The following is a 20,998-nucleotide window of genomic DNA, read 5'->3' as shown; positions in this document are numbered from 1 at the left end:
TGCGGTGTTGCTCCGGGCTCTCTTTCTCCCTGCTTGTTATTGCCTTTTCTTCCCCTTTGGAGCGTGAAGCTTTGTGTGAGCGGTTTTGCTCAAGCTACTGTCCCCGCTCTCTGAGTCATCAGTGAAGTGTCATTTGTTGGGTGAGCTGCTATGGGCAAAAGCACCTAAGTGTTTGTTGACGCTTTTTTGAATACTCCTGAGAGAGAAACGCTGTGTGATTTGTTGTGTTTTTTTCTTATTATTGGAAAGCGTTGTTGTGGGTGTATTACCCTCCCTGTTGCCAGGCATGAAACCTCCCTACTACACACTACGGACAGATATGCCTGTGCAACCTTCTAGTCCTAATATCAATGTGAAGGGTGAGAAGAAACGTACAACCTCGCATAAAAGTTTTTTTTCTGCAAAAAACTGTTCCACCCCTAAACGTTTATCGGCGGCATCCAAAAGCCCTAAAGGATCTGGGTGCCACAGATATACGTGGATTTCTTCCTGCAACTGTGGATAGAGTGGCTGATACTCCCCCCCCCCCCCCCCCAACTGCCTGTTCTGCTAAACAGGCATTGTCTGTTAATGTGGGCACTGGAATGGATGGTGCAGATGATGCACAAACAACACTCAAACCCATTTGCAAAGGCTCTCTTTCTAATAATATGGTGGGACGAGGGACCTCGGTTACCTCGGTTGCTACCTCAATCAGTAGGAGCTTTGTGATTTCCTCTGCTGATGCTGCAGTGATCGATCTTGACTCTATGCACACTGATTACTCTGCACAAACCATCTCGGAGAAGTTATCCTTCTCGCCAAATATGTGTCCTGTCATTAGCCCTGCAAAGTCTAATATCTCTTCCTCCTTTCTGCTACCCACACCAAGGCAAGTAAGACAGGAAGAGTACAGGTCGCTCTCTCCCAGAGAAAACAGAGTGGTGAATCTGGCGTTTGAAGCCATGAACACCACTCTGAGCACTTTAGTGAAACTATTTGAATCACTAAATGACAAAATTTCAGCCCAAAGCGCGCAGATCTCTACCATCATGGCCTGGCAAGTTTTGCCCAGAGGCGCGGGGGAATTTGAATGTGGTAGACATGAGTCCAGAGCACTTTCTCCAATAAGAGTCCCTCATATTGACAGAGCCACCTCGCATATATCTACATTTCCCCCATCCAAAGATTTGACCCATGTCCAGTGCAAAAAAAGAGGTTTCTGCTGTGCCCCTTTTCTCTGAAGTAATCACTGATCCCTTTGCATTTGGCAATGAGGGGGTTGACAGTACCCCTCAGTTGCCTAACCATACGGAAAGGCAAATATATACCATATTTGCCAAACCGTCAAAAGGGGTAATTGGCTGCCCTAAGAATGAGGTTTTGGTCTCGGATAATACTGAGAGTAATACAGCCAACTCTTTGAAGCCAAAACCTAAGAACGTAAAAGCCAAGAAAAACTTAGCGACTGGCTCCACAAAGCAGTTTATTAGAGCCTTGAACACTCCAACCAAAAGTGCCTCTACAGCCACAGCAGCTATTGTGAAAAATAAATACGTGGAACTGAACAATCTAAAAAAAAATCAAGATGGGGCTGTTAAAAACTTTACCCCACGCGGAGCCATATGCTCCTTTGGACAACTTGGTGGATGCTATTCAGCTTCACTCTAACACTATTCTAAACTCTCCCACGCAGAAAGGGCTGGCAGACTCCTCTTCGGCGCCTAAGCCTAACGCGTCTTCCTCAGGAGTGGGTAATAGGCGAGAAGAAATTAGAAGGGAAGTTGACACTTATATGGCCAAGTTTGTTCAGTTGCCCACAAATAGGTGCCCCCAATCCCATGCCTAAAGCTGTGACCTTTTGTGAGAAAGGGCTGCCTTTTGTAGCCTCAAAATTGAATATGAAGCCCACAAATGCCCATGAAGAACAAGCAAAGATGGTGCAAAGACAAAATCTACCTTCAGATGCACCCTTTAGGGAATGTCGCGACCATTATCAAGCAGTGGTCGTGGATTCAAATACTGTGGGGCACTCCTGACATGATTCTTTTGAAGGCAGGGGGGATGAGATTGCTCGGTTACTACAATCTTTGCTTCCCAAACAACAAACAAAAACTCAAATGCCTGAAGTGATTAAACAGGAAACAAAAACTAAAATGTCTGAAGTGTGTTCGTAAGCAAACTTTGAAAACTCCAGTGCCAAATTCCAATCAAGACCTCAATGCAAACACGTTAATTCTTGGATGCCGCCCTGCACCGTATCCCCAATATGTACTTAACAGACAGTGTGTTGGAAATTTTTTCTGATGTGAAAGAACTTGAGGATATAGGAACATTGCTCAAGTTGAATTTATGAATGAAACTGTTTTAACCACCATTTGTCTGAAGGTACGCTCGAGGTTGGTGCGTAACATTATTTGGGCTGCTAAGAATCAATTGTTTGACCTAGGCTTTGTTCTGCTGCTAGGGCCTACCCTCAGTACTGAGGCTGACAAATGTACACCCCTTAAGTCAATTCTAATGAATGTTGTGGTTCGTAATCAACCCTTGCAATCTAAATGTGTTTGCAACTGTGAGACACAAAGTTAACTAACGCTGCAGTGTGAGTTCGATTTGGTAAAGTTTGCCTCGTGGAATACACGTGGTCACTCTCATTTGTTTAATAACCCCAACTCTAAATTAAGTAACTACCATATCATTTTTCTGCAAGAAACCTGGCTGACCTGGTCTCCAGTTTGGCACGATCATATCATGCATTTTACTCCAGCCTTGCAGGGGGCTAAGGGTCGTCCCACAGCGGGATTGATTACTTGTATTAAAATTGGCTCTGGTTTTAAAATGATTGCCACTCATTCACTGAATCCCTATATGCAATTGACGTTGATTTCAGTTGAACTTGCCCTGTACGCGTTGGTTAACATCTATTGGAACAGTCAGGGAATTGATGACTCAACATTTTTTCATGACCTTGTGGGTTTGCTAAATCTTGTTATCATGCTACCTGATAGTGTTTATTTGGTGTTGGCTGGTGATCTTAATTGCATTTATTTGTTCCAGGCAAAAGTGGTAAGTCCATCAGGCTAGCACAGTGGAAACATTTAATGACATCTCGTGGACTAATCATGCTCAATGGTTCTCATGTGGGTGATACCCCCCCTAATGTTACTTGGCAGCGAGGGCAGGTTGGAGCTATCATTGATTATCTGTATGTTGACTCGAAACTAATGTCGCAGGTCAATGATTTTCAAATAGTTCCTGTTGCTGACAGCGATCACAACTTACTAGATAGCTCCTGGTTCGCTATGCGTAAAGAGCAGTCAAAGCCCGTGATGAAATACTCCGGAACTGTGAGAGCAAATCCTCCGATAAATCAGATTAAATGGTCTGAAGAAAACCTTATCCACTTTGCGAATTCCCTTACTTTGGCCTTTGCCCACTCGTGACTAACTGGGGAGGGCTCTAATGCATGCTATTTCAATCTCATGCAGAGACATGCAGTTAATAAGAAGACTGCCAATAAACTTCTACTCTCAAGAAGGCACACATTTGACATACTGGTTAAAAAAAACTGAATATCGAGCACTAAGGGTTAGTTTCTTTACTCCCTGTAGAGCTTAAGACTGCTGCGCTGACCAAAGCAAAGACTAACTATAGAAATTGGGTGCAGACACATTGCGCCACACTTTGGCAACAGGATGGAGAGCACATGCTGAAATTGTTGTGTAATCAAAACACCGCGCAAATTTGGACGACACTCAATGAGGCTATTAACACACCCCAAACAATAGTTCAGAGTCATAATGTTTCTGAAGCAGCCTGGATCGAGCATTTCTCGAAATTGTATGCATGTCCGGTCTCAGCTTCTCCGTTTCAGGAGGAGACCTTCACTCCACCATTTTACCTCCAGATACGGAGAGCGGACATTCGCTACCACATTACATCTCTAAGCAATTCCAGAGCCCCAGGTCCCGATGGGCTTTCAAATAAGACCTTTAAGCTTAATATGGAGTTGTGGCCTGAGCTATTGTTTCAGATTTACCAACACATCAATTTCATGCAAACTCTCCCTAAAACATGGACACCCTCGATAATCATTCCCTTATTTAAGAAAGGTGACAGCAGTAAGCCCCAAAGTTACCGTTCAATCGCAATGTTAGATGCCCCGGGCAAACTATACAGTCGTATCATATTACAACATCTGAACGACTGGATTAAGAATGCAGGGAAGAGAGATCCCTTCCAGGCGGGCTTTGTTTCGGGTCTGGGAACATCACCCAATATGCTTCTTCTCAATTTGATTAAGTCTTAGGGCCTCATTACCCGGTAGGCGGTGAGCCATGGCGCTATTAGCGCCATGGCTCATGCGGGTAAAATACCGGCACCGCCTTGGCGGAAAGGGGATTTACCGCCCCATTCCAAGGTTGGAGGGGCGGTAAATCCCCCTTCCGCCATTGCCCTTCTCCATTCCCATTTCTGCCCCATAGGGCTCTATGGGAATGGGGAAGGCGCTAATTACGGCACCGCAATTTTGCGGTGCCGTAATTAGCTCCGAGGTCCCTTAGCGGGTCGGATTTTAACGCCTGCAAAAAGCAGGCGTTAAATCCCCCAACCCGCAAAGGGACCTCGTAGTAAGGCGGTAGGGATTTACCGGTACCGGTATTTTACCGGTACCGGTAAATCCCTACCGCCATCCGTGTAATGAGGCCCTAAGTATGCCAACCTCAAACAAAATTTATATATTGGCCCTCATTACAAGTCAGGCGTTAAGGGTTTAACGGCGCCGTTAACCCTTAACGCCTGATTCACACTTTAACGCCTGCTTTTTGCAGGCGTTAAAGTCCAAGGTGCTAAGCGACCTTGGTGCTAATTACGGCACCGTAATTTACGGTGCCGTAATTAGCGCCTTCCCCATCCCCATTATGCCCTATGGGGCAAAGATGGGAATGGGGAAGGGCAAATGGTGAATGGGGAAGTACGCCCCACTCACCTTGGAATGGGGAGGTAATTCCGCCATCCACCATGGCGGAATCCGGCATGGACCATGGTGCTAATAGCACCATGGTCCACCGCCGGACTTGTAATGAGGGCCATTGCCTTTGTTGACTTTAGCAATGCATTCGACTATGTCGACCGTCAGTTGCTTTTCAAGAAATTGGAACTTTATGGCTGTCCGTTGTCCATACTTACACTAATCAAATTCTTGCATAGGAACACATCCTTGCAAGTTAGACTATCTTTGGATGGTACCTTGTCTGCCTCGATTCCTACACACCGAGGACTTAAGCAGGGGTGCATTTTGGCCTCTACGATCTTCAATTTATTTTTGCCAGACATAGGCCTGAAATTAGAAGACACTATTGCTGATGCGCCCAAACTAGGATCACAGAAAATCATCTGGCTCCTATACGCGGATGACCTTGTTTTACTATCATGCTCTCCGCGTGGGCTGCAAAACTTGTTGGATAAACTTCAAGTTTATGTGTCTGAGAACCATCTCACTATTAATTTAGCTAAAACTCAAATAGTTTTGTGTGTCCCCTCTGCTAAGAAAAAGACATCTAGCTTTAAATGGTATCTTCAAAAGCAGGAGGTATTGAGAGTGTCCCAATACAAATACCTTGGTCTTCCCTTTACAGAGTGGCAAAATGAGCAGATTTATGACGCCCTTTTGGATGCCAAAATGCGCTCATTAACGTTGCAAGCTAAAATTTTGCTGTATAGATATGGGAAGTTCACTGTAACCCATATAGTAAATTTCTATCAACTAAAAGTGGTCCGCATTACCATCTACGGAGCTGAAACAAGAGCTCCAAAGGCAAGACTCTTTTGGGACCATCTTGAATCCATGTTTTGGAAAACAGTTCTTAAACTGCCCAAATGTACTCCATTACCTTTACTCCGGCATGAATTAGGCTCTCTGTCATTATATGCTCAGGTGGTGTGGAAATTCTGCTCTTTGTATAGAAAATGTATTATCAGTGCCACTGTCCCAAATGTGTTGGGTATTGTTGCAAAACAACTTTTGTTGCCTTGTCTTAATGTTGCCAAAAATTGGAATGAGTATGTAATGGAAGCCTTAACCAGCGCTGATATCTTTCTTGAACTTCTATTACTGAATCCTACCAAAGTCAAGCATAAATTATACTGGGCGGATTAGTCACATACCCTTCACATACCCTTCTTGCGTATGCAGATGGTGAATTCCTAATGCGACCTCATAAAAGATTACGTACCATGGAACTCTAACTGGTGAAAAGTCCCTCCCAGTTTGTTAGATCCCAAATGATGCGCATTCGGTTGAATTTATGTGCTACAAGGCAGATCCTCGGAAGGAGACGTCTTATTCCTAAAAATGAAACCTTCTGTCGGCACTGTAAGGACCCCACACAATTGGAAACCTTGTGCCATTTGGTTGTTGAGTGTCCTGCCCTCGACACAATTCGGAACCAACTGTTCAGCAAATGTTGCTATTTTTTTTACATGTCAAACCTGTGAGGAAATTTGGGCTTATATTATAACCAATGCTAGAGCGTCTTCACAAATCGCATTGGTTCAATTTGTTAATGTTGTAATTCCAACCGAATCACCTTTTTTGGATCCAAGTGTTTAATTCTAATACTGTATTGAGGACCAGCATGTTGGTGGGGTAATGAAAAGGCCAATTTCCCAGATGTTGGAGGGAATGCTGAAACGTTGCTGAAATTTTGTGTGGGTTAAATTCTTTTCTTTTTTAAGATTTTGATAAGATTGCGATTGAATTGATGAATTTTTTTTTTACTCTTGTATTGTTAATTTGTTGTTGTAAATTGTACATTTTGAAAGGTTGTATATTCAGCCAAACAAAAAAACAAAGAAAGATAGGCAAACGGGGGGTCACGTGATATTCTCTGCTATCTTTTGCGTCAATATCTTGATAGCTTGTTAGATGAAGTTCCCATATTATATTAAAAAACCAAAGAGTTTATCGTGCAGAATCGTTAGCGGAACTAGCTTGCAAGAATTGTCCACATGTTGATTTATTGAATACTTGTCCTGGAATTCTGTATGTAACTCATTCCAAGGAAGCTCGGGACGTCATATCCATTATCCGGTTGGCCAATGAGATGTGACTATCGATGTGTCTTATAAAATCTAGGATGGATGTACTGATATTGCAGGAAATGCATTCGCCTAGAATGGTTTGGAACAAAATTCCGTAGTGCACATAAGCAAGGTATTAGAGGACTGCCTATCCTCATTCACAAGAAACATACATTTTTATTTTTAAGGCAATGCACTTCTTAATATGCTTAACTAGAATGTAAATATTGTAACAGTAGGCAATCCAGTATAAAGATGTGTTCCTGCCACTGCTTCACTGATCCTAAATTGGGTGATTTTTTTTCTTTAATATTCCTCAGCAGAAAACAAGGCATCCATGATGAGAAAATGTGGCGTCCATGGCGACAGAGGTGGGTGCCCCATTCCCGGGAGAACATGGATTACCATTACCATCAAAGAGAAAGCATGGCGTCCTGATCAAATCGATTTTCCAAGACACTTCACGTGTTCCCTCTTCAGGGAGACCAGACTTTCCGTTTCATAGAGATTTTTTGGGGGGGGGGATGAATAAAAGATGACAGTAATTGAGAGATAGAAGTCTGCTGAGCAGTATGAAAGAAACTCGAGATGACAAATTGATCCTCTGCTAACTATATTCATCTATCTTGGTATATATGATTAGTAAAAATTATTAATATTGTCCTGCTTTCCTATATTAGATTTTTAATGCTGATATGTGAAATTGAAACAAACCAATAAAGAGCCGATAAATAAATATTATTTTGATTGATAAGCAATCACATGGTTTCATTCTTTTTATACAGTATAGAAAGCTATAAGCAGCAGCAGGGACATGTTTTGTAGAGGGTTAAAAGAGGCAAAGTTAAGCAATGTCTAAATGACCGAATCCTTTCTGAGCCTGATGATACAGTGAGTATTGTCATTACAAAGTTACATTTGAGTTGTGATGGCCTTTCTACAATGGAAATTCTCTTTTCTCCCCAATTTTTGTCAGTCTTTTGATTTGTGAAGCCACCAGAGAAGGGGTTAGGGGAAGAATTCTGTCTTGGATGGTTAAAACTCTTTAAAATTTCAGCTGAAGCCTTTTCTAAAGACTGGGTGCTTATTACCTTTGCATACCACTTCCTGGGATAAATTGGTGCATCTTCCTGGGAGGGGTTTGGGGTGTGTATCCTCTCTAGTTCCAACAGATCAGCACTCCTCTTCCCTGGATACATGCATACAGACATGATTTAGATTTGTTTCTTGTCAAAAGCCGTGTTTTTTTCAGGAACTGTCATGAGGATCAGCATGAAGTCTGCCTCCAAGCGCAACACCTGGTATGACTCCTAACTCGCTTCTCTGAAACGCAAGTGCAGAGTTGCTGAACGGAAGTGGCTGGCTTCAAGCACATCCACTGACCGACTGGCCTGCCGCCTGCTGCAAAGGTAATACAGACTCTCCTTCCGCACGAAGAAGACGGCCCATATCCAGGCCTGCATCTCTGGGGCCACCAACAACACGGCTGAACTGTTCAAAATCTGCAAGGAACTTGCCAATCCTACTGCAGTCTCCACTTCTCCTCTGCCATCCCAGGCCCTCTGCACTGCACTGGCCTCCCACTTCACAACCAAAACTCAGGACCTCCTGTCCTCACTCTCCTCTTTTCTCATTCGCTACCTCACCCGCTCTCAGGCCTCACTTGGCCTCCCTCTCCGCTTCCCTCCTACTCTCCTCCTTCTCACCCATAGCACCAGATCAGGTCCCTAAACAAGTCCTCTCTATGAAAGTCTCCTCCAAACAGGTGCTCCCCTGCTCCTCCGAACTATCAGGGACAACATTGCCTCCCTTGCTCCAGCCTTGGCTGATTTCTGCAATCACTACTTTGCCACTGGCTCCATCCCACTACCCCTCAAGCACTCCCTTGTGCACCCTCTCTTTAAAAAGCCTTCTGCTGACCCTTCCTGCCCAGCTAACTACCGCCCTATCTCCATGAGCCCCTTGGTCATCTCCCAAGTGATCCACCACACTGAATATGTTGGTTGTCTCCATGACCATCAGTCTGACTTCAGAGCAGCCAGAGGCACAGAAACTGCTCTCCTGAACATACGTCAAGACTTGCTCTCAAATCTCGATTCCAACTCTCCTTCCATTCTCATCCTTCTCGATCTATCCTCTGCCTTTGATACGGTCAATAATGCCACCCTTATAAATCGCCTCCGTGATACCCTTGGCATCACGGACCTGGCACTGGACTGGTTGACCTTCCTATCGGACCGACCTTCCCAGGTTCAACTGGGCCCTTTTCTCTCCTCCACCACACTCTCCACCTGCAGCATTCTTCAGGGCTCTATCCTCTTGCCGTGGCTCTTCAACATTTACCTTGCCCCTCTGGCCCACTTGATCACCTTCTCTCCTCACTTCTAGTGTTATGCAGATGACACAAAGCTCTCCTTCAAGCTTCCCTCCACTGCCTCCTCTTCTTCCTGACTGTATGACTTCTATTCAGGCATGGTGCGCTGATAACGATCTATGCCTTTATGCCATTAAGACTGAGATCCTTCTCATTGGGACCCCTGCGCCCTCCTTCCCTCTTACTCTCTGGCGGCCCTCAATGGGTCCCCTCCCCTCACCCTCTTGTTAGGCTAAAAACTTGGCATCATCTTCGACTCCCCTCTCTCCTTCTCTCCTCACATCGCGGACCTTTGCCAAGAAGGCCCACTTTCAGCTGCACCTCCGCAGAGGCATTCTCCCTTTCCTCACCTGCCCCCAGAAACTCAATGTCTCCAGAGCTCTGGTTCTCTCTAGGCTGGACTACTGCAACAGCGTCTTCCTCAATCTTCCTTTATCCTCCCTTCGCCCCCTTCAACTAATCAAGAATAAACATGCAAGACTTATCATTGGCCTCAAGCCAGGGACTGCATCTCTCCAGCCCTACAATCTCGTCACAGGCTGTTACGCTCACCTGGCTCCCACAGAGGCGTCGATCTGAACTGGACAGCTGCGATCTCCACCAATGTGACGCATAGGGCCGAGATGACAGACTGGACTGGCCCACCTAACTTCGTTTGCTTGGCCCGTAGGAATATTCTTCTGCAAATGGAGAAAGGGAATTAACCACCCGTGGAGTTGAGCGTAAATCCTCCCACCCCCGCTGTTCTCCCCACAGATCACCTTTGATGTCCCCTCTTATAGTCTCACCTGATGGTTTGAAAAGATGAGCTCTCCATCCTGCATTGAGCGCAGGGGCGCTTTGATAACCAGTTGCTTCACTGGCTCGAAGGAATTGGTGAGTTCCAGAACAATATTGACTCCAAGATTCCCGGCAAGACGCTGTAAGTATGAAGTTCGTAAGAGTTCAAATGCCTGATTTTCACTCTTGTCCAAATCCTTGCAGGTTGCAGCTTGACCCTAGTGAAGAGTTCCTCGTGGCAACCGGTAGTATTCTGATAAGGATTTGTATTTTCCAACACAGTTCGATAAAATAATGTCAATATGTAACCTTTTGCTTTCTCCCTTATTCAGGCGCTGAGAGAAAGTATGAAGTCTCAGGGAATAATACCTCCGGCGGTAAAATCAGGTAAGTCTATTGTGGTGAGGAGCGTTCCCCTTGTTAGTCCCTTTGTTTCACCTGGCTGTCCTTTTGTTTCCCCTTAGGGGCCGGGGCTCGGCGAAGATGCAGTGAAAGCTGCGCCGACCCGTGAAGAGGAATAGTACCCCCCGTGGTAAAATCAGGTAAGTCTATGGGGGGTAACTAATATTCCTCTGTGTATTCCCTTGGCTCACCTTGCTGTTCTTGTCTTCTCCTTAGGTGCCGGATTGCGGCAGGAGCATGCAGGAGGATGCGGTGGAATGTGAAGATGCTGCGAAGGCCGGTGAGTTCAGCGCGGCGCTGCAGCAGGCGAGGCGATGCGCATAAATAACTTCTTTCTTCCAGCTCGAAGGCGCGATGGATCGGAATTCAGGTAAGGATCAAAGGTATTGTTCATGTTCTAACCTTTTCTCCTTCTTTCTCCCTTTTTCTAGGAGCTCCAAACTCGAGGCGGGCATGGCAGAAGGCTGGATGCAGACTTGCAGGCACGGTGAGCGTTACGCTGCTGGATGCAGAATAACGCGAAGCATGTGCTGCTGTTCGGGGTGGTTTAAATAGCCTCCAAAGTAGTCCCAGGTAAGTATTCCTCCCCAGCCCCCCCGAGTGAAAAAATAGTCCCTAAGTAAAGTAGTCCCTTCCAAGCCTCTTTTGGCTTGGAGCTCTTGCAGCATGGTCTGCATCAGGAAAGTTTGCAGCATGGCCTGCATCAGGTAAGTTTTAATCTATAAGCCTGGCGCCTATGGCGCCAGGACTGACTCTCCATATGAGCCTGGCGCCATAGGCGCCAGGACTGGACCCAAATAGCCCCTAGCAGGGGTTGTTGGGCTTGCTTGGGATAACTTGATGCCTGCTTCCGGGGTTGCTGGACTTGGTCTGGTTCCCCGGGGGTAGGCATCATGACAGCACTCCCCAAAAAAGGCCCCTCCTAAAGTCGTTTTTCCCTGTGGTTTCGGTTTGTCTGGGAAATTTCGGTGGAATTTTTTCACCAATCGGGGTGCATGAACATGGTCACTAGGTTCCCATGACCTTTCCTGTGGCCGTAACCTATCCAGTCGATTAAATAAAAAAGTTTTGACTTTATCAGCTTGGAGTCAGGATGTTCTTAACTTCAAATTCGGGTTCTCCGTTTACAAGGATGGGGTCTGGTGGCTTGGTTAGTCCTGTCCCTGGTTGCACTGGCTTCAAAAGTGACACATGAAATACAGGGTGAATTCGCATATTAGCAGGTAAGTCCAACTTGACAGCCACTGGGTTGATAATGGCCTTAATAGAGTAAGGTCCCAAATATCTGGGGTTAAAGGTCTGTGTTCCCTTTAGAGGTATATGTTTTGTGGCTAACCATACTTGATCCCCTATCTGGTATTGTGGAGTATCACTTCTATGCCGATCAGCATCTTTCTTGTATTTTTCTTTTGCTTTTTTAAATGTGTAGTTTCTTCCTTAAAGGCTTGTGTAATTGTAGCGTGCAGATGGTCCACTGCAGGCATTTCTAAGTGTTGGGGTGAGTCAAGGTCTGAGGTTCGAGGATGGTGCCCATATAAGGTATAAAAGGGGCTGTGTCCAGTTCCAGAGTGTACTGAATTATTGTACGCATATTCGGCGATCCAAAGAATGTCTTTCCAATTACTCTCAGTCTGATGTAACATACAACGCAGTATTGTTCGAGAGTCTGGTTGTTCCTCTCAGTTTGACCATCGGTCTGGGGGGGGGGGGGTGACTGGTCGATAACCTCACATCGATTTGCGCCAATTGACAGCATTTTTTCCTAAAATGTGAAATGAATTGACTGCCCCTGTCAGAGATCAATACGGACGGAAATCCGTGTATGCGAACAATGTTTTCGAGGAACTCCTTGGCCAGGATTAAAGCTGAAGGTAATCCCTTTAAAGGAATAAAGTGGGCCATCTTGGAAAAAAGATCCACAATAACTAGAATGGTGTTAAATCCATTGCATGGGGGTAGATCAGTAATAAAGTCTTAACGATAAGGTGTGCCATGGTGCAGGCGGAATGTCTAAAGGTTGTAAGAGTCCAGCTGGTTTTTTCTTTTGACTTTTGTTTTGGGCGCAAATGCCACAAGACATCACAAATGATTTAATATCCTTTCGCCAGGTGGGCCACCAGAATTGTCTTTTAATTTTAGCTTCGGTTTTTGCAATACCTGGGTGCCCCTCCATTAAGGTATCATGATAACGGGAAATGACCAGCTCTTGTAGTTCCTTGTGTGGTAGAAATAGCTGCCCTTGGTAATAAGGCAGATCATTGGTGACAGAGTAGTCCGGGCCTTTCTTTACCGAGTCCTGCAGGGCTGTAGGATCAAAGAGTTGCTGGATCTTTACCTGAATGTCCTTTAGTGTCTGTAGAGAAGTCATGCCAAGAATACTTTGTTCGGAAATTATAGGTACTGGTTCTGGGTTCACTTATGCCTCTCCCATCCCTATTCGGGATAAGGCGTTTGCCTTACCATTCTTACAACCTGGTCGATAGGTTATCACGAAATTGAACTCGGCAAAGAACAATGCCCATCGGAGTTGACGTGACGATTGGGCCTTGGCTGTCTTTAAATACTGTAAATTCCGGTGATCGGTGATCACAGTAATGGTATGCCTGGCACCGAGACGATAGTGCCGCCAAGCCTTGAAGGCGGATTTAATGGCTAATAACTCCTTGTCGGTAACCACATAGTTTAACTCGGTTGCCGAGAACTTTCTGGACCAAAATGCTACTGGGTGAAGCTGGCCAGTTTCAGGGTCCTTTTGAGACAGGACAGCTCCCATGGCTAGACTGGATGCATCAGTTTCCATTATGTTTGGAAGTTCAGGGCGCGGGTGCTTTAATAATGATTCTCGCAGAGGCTCCGGTCTTGACTGGGCGACTACCGTATTTTCAAAGGTGATGTGTAGCACCCGGTTGGCTCTTTGGGCTGGACCTCTGTGCACTGTATGCCTGACGTGAAGAGTAAGATGTCTGCAGATAGAAAATATGGGGTTAATGAACTGGGGTTATTGGGGTGTCCCTATCTCTTTCCTCTTCTCCTCTCCTGAAGACCCCCAAAGGTTAACGCTCTCACCTTAGGTAAGTGAATGCCGAGCTCTCCATCTCCTCGGGGCAGGGTGCTGTAACCAGTTTCTTCACTGGATAGGTAGCGCAGGCCTCTTGACTTCAGAGGACTGCTGTCCGTCGTTTACTGCACGAACGGTAAGTTTCGAGTAATTCAAATGTCTTTAAAGTCTTTAATAATGATGTCTCTTGTTTTGCAGGGTTCCGGCAATGGCGGATGACGGGCTGAAGTGAGTTGAAGATGGAGCCCGTGTGATGAACTGAAGCGCCTGGAAGCACGTAAGTAAGCGCTTGTTGCCTGCTTCACGATGCGCTCTAACTGTCTTTTTATTTTGCAGGTACAAGTTCGGAGCGGCGGCAGGGTGACGGAATACCCACTGGGTTAGATGTGGAAAGGAGTAATGGCACGTGAGTATTAAAGTTCCCCAATGTCTTTAAACGCACCTTGTTTTGACTTTCAGATGCGGGATGCAGCGCCGACGGCCTCCGGAGCGTGCGAAGAGTTGGTAAGCTTTTGTCTTTCAGATGCCGGAATGCAGTGTGAAGACCTCCGGAGCGCACGAAGAGTAGGTAAGCCTTTGCCTTTCAGATGCCGGAATGCAGTGTGCAGACCTCCGGAGCGCACGAAGAGTAGGTAAGCCTTTGCCTTTCAGATGCCGGAATGCTAACCTGTTCTTTCTTGTCTTTATAGGTGTTGCTGAAGACTGGATTCAGGATGGTAAGCCTTTTTCCTTAGGCCCAGGACCGGATGCAGAAGACACGATGAGCGTTCTGCTGCAGAGCGTGCAGAATAACGCAAAGCAAGATTCATCCACCGGGTGAGGTTTAAATAGCCTCCTGTAGTGCTTAGGTCCCTCCTTCCACAGCCACGCCTGGGTAAGAAAAGAGTCCCTGCTTTCCAGAAGAGTTCCAGTGTTCTGAATCTAGGGAGTGGCTCCAGCCCCACCCAACAGGAAAAGTAGTTCCAAACAGAAGAGGATCAGAGGCTCAACTGGCAGGCAAGTAAGCAGCATGGTCTGCTGCAGGTAAGTCCACCCAAGCATTATGAGCCCGGTGCTTCCAGCGCTGGGACTGGGCATATTTATGAGCCTGGTGCCACTGGCGCCAGGACTGGGTCCAAAAGGTCCCAATTGGGACTGGTTGGCACTTGGAACCTGGGTTATGGATCTGCTTCCAAGGGAGTTGGGAAAACCCTGACCTTTTGGAAGCAGAGATCATGACAGTACCCCCCCCTCAAGGCCCCTCCCAAACCGGCCTTCTCCGGGGGTTTTGGCTTGTCAGGAAATGTTCGGTGAAATCTTTTGATTAGGCGAGGAGCGTGGACATATTCGGCAGGTTCCCAGGATCTCTCTTGGGGGCCGTAGCCTTTCCAGTCAATTAGGTAGAATAATTTAGATTTGGAGATCTTGGATTCCAGAATACTTTTGACTTCAAACTCGAGTTCTCCATCAACTAGGATAGGTTTTGGAGATTTGGTTAGTCGGGTTTGAGGTTGCACGGGTTTTAATAGAGAGACGTGGAAGACCGGATGTATCTTCATGTGCGGGGGCAAGTCCAACTTGACCGCTACTGGGTTTACTATGGTAGTGATGGAATAGGGACCAAGGTATCTTGGGTTGAATGTGCGTGGCCCTTTTAGAGATAGATATTTGGTGGATAACCAGACTTGATCCCCTACTTGATAGTGAGGGGCTTCCTTCCGATGTTGATCTGCTCCTTTCTTGTATTGTTCTTTAGCCCTTTGAAGGTGAGAAACAGCTTCCTTAAAGGCTTGGGTGATTGTAGAATGCAGGTAGTCTACTGCTGGTGTTTCAAGATCTTGGAGGGGATCCAACTCCGAGGTTCAAGGGTGACTGCCGTACAAAAGAAAAAACGGTGTTTTCCCAGTTCCCGAATGGACAGAGTTATTGTAGGCATATTCGGCTATCCAAAGGATATCTTTCCAAGTTTTTTCAGTTTGTTGCAGCATGCAGCGTAAATACTGTTCCAGAGTTTGATTGGTCCTCTCGGTTTGTCCGTCGGTCTGAGGGTGGTGACTGGTCGATAGTCTCACATCAATTTGAGCCGACCGACAGCAACTTCGCCAAAAATGAGAAGTAAATTGACTACCTCGATCCGAAATTAGAACCGAAGGAAAACCGTGCAGGCGGACGATGTTTTCGAGAAATTCTCGGGCCAGAGTTGCTGCCGTTGGCAAGCCTTTGAGCGGAATGAAATGCGCCATCTTGGAGAATAAGTCCACGATTACAAGAATCGTATTGTATCCGGAGCATGGAGGTAGATCGGTGATGAAGTCCATAGAAAGCGTATGCCAAGGGCGAGGTGGGATGTCAATAGGGCGTAAGAGGCCTGCTGGTCTTTCCTTTTGACTCTTGTTTTGGGCGCATACTCCACAGGACATTATAAAGTCTCTGATATCTTTTTTCCAAGACGGCCACCAGAAGTAGCGCTTGATCTTTTCTGAGGTCTTGGCCATACCGGGATGACCTTCCATTAAAGAGTCGTGATAACAAGAGATTACTTTTTTCTGTAAATCTGTGGTGGGTAGGTATAATCGTTCTTGGAAATACAATAAGTTGTCCTTTACTGCAAAGTCCTTTCCCTGCAGATGCCAATTCTGTATGTCTGCTGGAGTTACAAGTTGCCTGGCTTTATCCTTAACTTCCTCTATGGATTCTGTGGCGATTACACCCAGAATTCTTTGTTCGGGAAGGATTGGTACAGGTTTAGGGTTGATCAAGTGTTCTTCCACTCCCATCCGAGAAAGGGCATCAGCTTTACCGTTCTTTGTACCAGGTCGATAGGTAATTATGAAGTCAAACTCGGCAAAGAATAATGCCCAACGGAGTTGTCTAGAGGATTGGGCTTTTGCGGTTTTCAAATATTGCAGGTTTCGGTGATCCGTAATCACAGTAACGGTGTGTCGGGCCCCCAGCAGATAATGCCGCCAAGCCTTAAAGGCAGACTTGATAGCCAGAAGTTCCTTGTCAGTAATCGTGTAATTGATTTCAGGAGGCGAGAATTTGCGGGACCAAAATGCCACGGGATGCAACTTATTGGTTACCGGGTCTTTTTGTGATAGAACTGCCCCCATGGCAAGGCTTGAAGCATCAGTTTCCACGATGTAGGGGAGTTCGGGGCGAGGGTGTTTTAAGATTGGTGCAGAGATAAATTTAGTCTTCAAATCCTGGAAAGCTTGTTCCGCCTCGGTAGACCATTCAAAACGTTTGTTTTTCTTTAACAAGGCAGTGATGGGCTGGACTATCCGAGAGAATTCGGGGATAAACCTGCGGTAAAAGTTAGCGAAGCCTAACATGCTTTGCACACCTTTTACGGAGGATGGTGATGGCCATTTGAGAACTGCATCGACCTTCTTTGAATCCATACGCACTCCGCCAGGTGATAATATGAATCCCAAGAATTCAACTTCAGTCACGTTGAAAACACATTTTTCCAACTTAGCGAAAAGTTTGTGTTGACGCAATCTTTCGAGGACCATTTTCACGTGTTTCCGATGTTCAGATTCCAATGAAGAATAAACGAGAATGTCGTCAATGTAAACAACAACACACACATCTATGAGCTCTCTGAGCACATCGTTCATAAAATATTGAAAGGCGGCCGGGGCATTGCAAAGTCCGAAGGGCATGACCTGATATTCAAATAGCCCATACTTGGTGCGGAAGGCCGTCTTCCATTCATCGCCCTCTTTTACTCGTACCAAGTGGTAAGCTCCTCTAAGATCCAGCTTTGTATATATGCATGCTTTTCTGACTTGGTCCAGGAGTTCAGGGATCAAAGGTAACGGATATCTATTCTTAACGGTGATCTGGTTCAGGGAGCGATAATCGATACAAGTTCTAAGGTCTCCTTCCTTTTTTGGAACGAAGAACAAAGCTGAAGAAGCAGGGGACTTGGAAGGACGAATAAACCCGTTTGCCAGGTATTGATCCAGGTATTGTCGAAGGTGAAGGTTCTCAGGCTCGGTGAGGGCATAAATTCTACTACAAGGAGGAGTAGATCCAGGTATCAGGTCTATCTGGCAGTCATAAGACCTATGAGGAGGTAGAGAGTTAGCCTGCTCCTTCCGGAAAACATCTTGGTATTCTAGGTATTCGGGAGGTAACTGGGGAGTCTCTGAAGAAATTGCTGCCAGTGCCACACCAGGTGGAGGGTGACAAGTAGAGACACATTCTGGAAACTGGACCGTTCTTGCTCGCCAATCGATCAGAGGATTGTGTTTCTCTAACCAAGGTATTCCTAGAATAATCTGAAACTGAGGGGCCTTGATCACATCGAACACGATCTTCTCATGGTGTCCATCTTGACTTACTAGCGTCACCTCTTGAGTGGTATGCGTTACTGGCCCGGAGGCTATCTCCGTACCATCCACCGTAGTAATGACGTCCTTTACAGCCTTGGGACAAAGAGTTAGATTCATCCTCAAAACCATTTCATGATCCACATTATTGCCCATGGCACCGTTGTCGACGTAAGCTTCAATTGCATGTAATCGACCCGGATTATCAGGGCTAATTAAGACCATAGGTATCACGAAATGCGAGGTCACAGAACTGGTTTTCACGCTCGGCAAGAGGACCTCTATTCTTGTCGGGCGAGGTCGTTTCCCTGCTCAGAGTTTGTAACTTTGGTAACTGCAGCTCCTACTGCCTTCTTGGCAGGTTTCACCGGACAGTCTCGAAGAAAGTGCCCTGAGTTTCCGCAATATAGGCATAATTGCAACTGTTTTCTCCTTTCCCGCTCCCTTTGTGTTAGAGGACCTTTCAGACCCCCTATTTGCATGGGTTCCCCGGAGTCTACTCCTTTGGAAGGAGTTGGCGGTTTGGAAAGTACTCGAGCATCAAACTTGGAACGATCGGCCTTCCTGTTCTGCAGTCTGTGATCTATTTGAACGACCAAGTCTATATAATCCGAACAGTCTTGTGGGGGATTCACTACTTGGGCTAAAACGTCTTTGAGCGCTCCACGTAGACCTCTATAAAACAGCGTAATCCTTTTGTCCTCAGGCCATTGAGTTTCCACTATTAGTCTATTGAAAGATGCAATATAAGCCAAAAGGTCTTGATTACCCTGTCGCAACGAAAGAAGCTCATTGTCCAAGGCCTGCCCCTGTGCATGTCTTGCGAACAGTTTTTCCATACTAAGCTGAAAGGCTTGAAAATCATGGCGAACCGGATCATCTTGATTAACTAGAGGGATCGACCAGTCTGCCGCATTGCCACTAAGGTACGAAAGTACAAAAGCTACTTTAGCTTGATCAGTTGGAAAGGCTGCTGGCCGGCATAAGAAGTGCAACCGGCACTGATTGATAAATACTGCAAACCTCTTTGGGTCACCAGAAAATCGTTCGGGCGGAGCCAGAGGTACATTCCCAGGTATGTTGATCTGCACTGGATTCATAGAGGATGTTGAAGGAAGATTTGCCCCTGATGCGGGTAACGGGGTCTATCCGGCTTGTGACTGTAGCAGTTGTCTAGCAAGATCATCTGTTCTCGCCTTGGAAATAATTAGTTCCCTTCTTAGAGCATTCGTTTCCTGATGAGCTGCATGCACTTCTGCCCTTAGTTCCCCAAGTAACCGGGCTAGGTGGTCAGTATCCGAGGTTTCCATAGCGCCTGGGCGAGAGTTTTGCGGTAGGCTTTGCGTTCTGTAACGCTCACCTGATTCTCGCAGAGGCGCCGGTCTTGACTGGGCGACTACCGTATTTTCAAAGGTGATGTGTAGCACCCGGTTGGCTCTTTGGGCTGGACCTCTGTGCACTGTATGCCTGACGTGAAGAGTAAGATGTCTGCAGATAGAAAATATGGGGTTAATGAACTGGGGTTATTGGGGTGTCCCTATCTCTTTCCTCTTCTCCTCTCCTGAAGACCCCCAAAGGTTAACGCTCTCACCTTAGGTAAGTGAATGCCGAGCTCTCCATCTGCCTCGGGGCAGGGTGCTGTAACCAGTTTCTTCACTGGATAGGTAGCGCAGGCCTCTTGACTTCAGAGGACTGCTGTCCGTCGTTTACTGCACGAACGGTAAGTTTCGAGTAATTCAAATGTCTTTAAAGTCTTTAATAATGATGTCTCTTGTTTTGCAGGGTTCCGGCAATGGCGGATGACGGGCTGAAGTGAGTTGAAGATGGAGCCCGTGTGATGAACAGAAGCGCCTGGAAGCACGTAAGTAAGCGCTTGTTGCCTGCTTCACAATGCGCTCTAACTGTCTTTTTATTTTGCAGGTACAAGTTCGGAGCGGCGGCAGGGTGCCGGAATACCCACTGGGTTAGATGTGGAAAGGAGTAATGGCACGTGAGTATTAAAGTTCCCCAATGTCTTTAAACGCACCTTGTTTTGACTTTCAGATGCGGGATGCAGCGCCGACGGCCTCCGGAGCGTGCGAAGAGTTGGTAAGCTTTTGTCTTTCAGATGCCGGAATGCAGTGTGAAGACCTCCGGAGCGCACGAAGAGTAGGTAAGCCTTTGCCTTTCAGATGCCGGAATGCAGTGTGCAGACCTCCGGAGCGCACGAAGAGTAGGTAAGCCTTTGCCTTTCAGATGCCGGAATGCTAACCTGTTCTTTCTTGTCTTTATAGGTGTTGCTGAAGACTGGATTCAGGATGGTAAGCCTTTTTCCTTAGGCCCAGGACCGGATGCAGAAGACACGATGAGCGTTCTGCTGCAGAGGGTGCAGAATAACGCAAAGCAAGATTCATCCACCGGGTGTGGTTTAAATAGCTTCCTGTAGTGCTTAGCTGTCTCCTTCCACAGCCACGCCTGGGTAAGAAAAGAGTCCCTGCTTTCCAGAAGAGTTCCAGTGTTCTGAATCTAGGGAGTGGCTCCAGCCCCACCCAACAGGAAAAGTAGTTCCAAACAGAAGAGGATCAGAGGCTCAACTGGCAGGCAAGTAAGCAGCATGGTCTGCTGCAGGTAAGTCCACCCAAGCATTATGAGCCCGGCGCTTCCAGCGCTGGGACTGGGCATATTTATGAGCCTGGTGCCACTGGCGCCAGGACTGGGTCCAAAAGGTCCCAATTGGGACTGGTTGGCACTTGGAACCTGGGTTATGGATCTGCTTCCAAGGGAGTTGGGAAAACCCTGACCTTTTGGAAGCAGAGATCATGACAGGTGCAGACGTGAATTTCGCTTTCAGCTCTTGAAAGGCATTTTTAGCTTCTTCAGTCCGCATAAAGCATTTATTTTTTCGCAAGAGTGCTGTGATGGGATGTACAACATGTGAAAAATCCGGGATGAATCTGCGGTAGAAATCGGCAAAGCCGAGCATGCTTTCTACTCCTTTAACTGAACTTGGTGATGGCCACTTAAGGA

The 20,998-nt window shown here is 46.4% G+C and overlaps 1 protein-coding gene across 4 annotated transcripts in view; it reads left to right on the top strand.

Moving 5' to 3' along the window:
- The window catches only part of LOC138521801 (E3 ubiquitin-protein ligase TRIM39-like), a 185,912-nt gene extending 178,117 nt beyond the window's left edge, over window positions 1-7,795 (top strand). For 2 of the 4 annotated variants that reach the window (XM_069634911.1, XM_069634908.1), the window contains one exon: window positions 7,380-7,795. In XM_069634911.1, coding sequence (XP_069491012.1) covers window positions 7,380-7,564 — 185 coding nt within the window. In that variant the 3' untranslated portion in view covers window positions 7,565-7,795. The remainder of the gene's footprint in view (window positions 1-7,379) is intronic. The other 2 variants (XM_069634910.1, XM_069634909.1) reach the window with 2 other exon arrangements.
- The last annotated feature ends 13,203 nt before the right edge of the window (window positions 7,796-20,998 follow it).

The sequence above is a fragment of the Ambystoma mexicanum genome, chromosome 13 (genome assembly GCF_040938575.1).
Source record: "Ambystoma mexicanum isolate Mex_15411 chromosome 13, UKY_AmexF1_1, whole genome shotgun sequence".
Classification (NCBI taxonomy): Eukaryota; Metazoa; Chordata; class Amphibia; order Caudata; family Ambystomatidae; genus Ambystoma; species Ambystoma mexicanum.
Note: the sequence above shows the minus strand (reverse complement) of the source record. Positions and strands in the feature narration are given on the sequence as shown.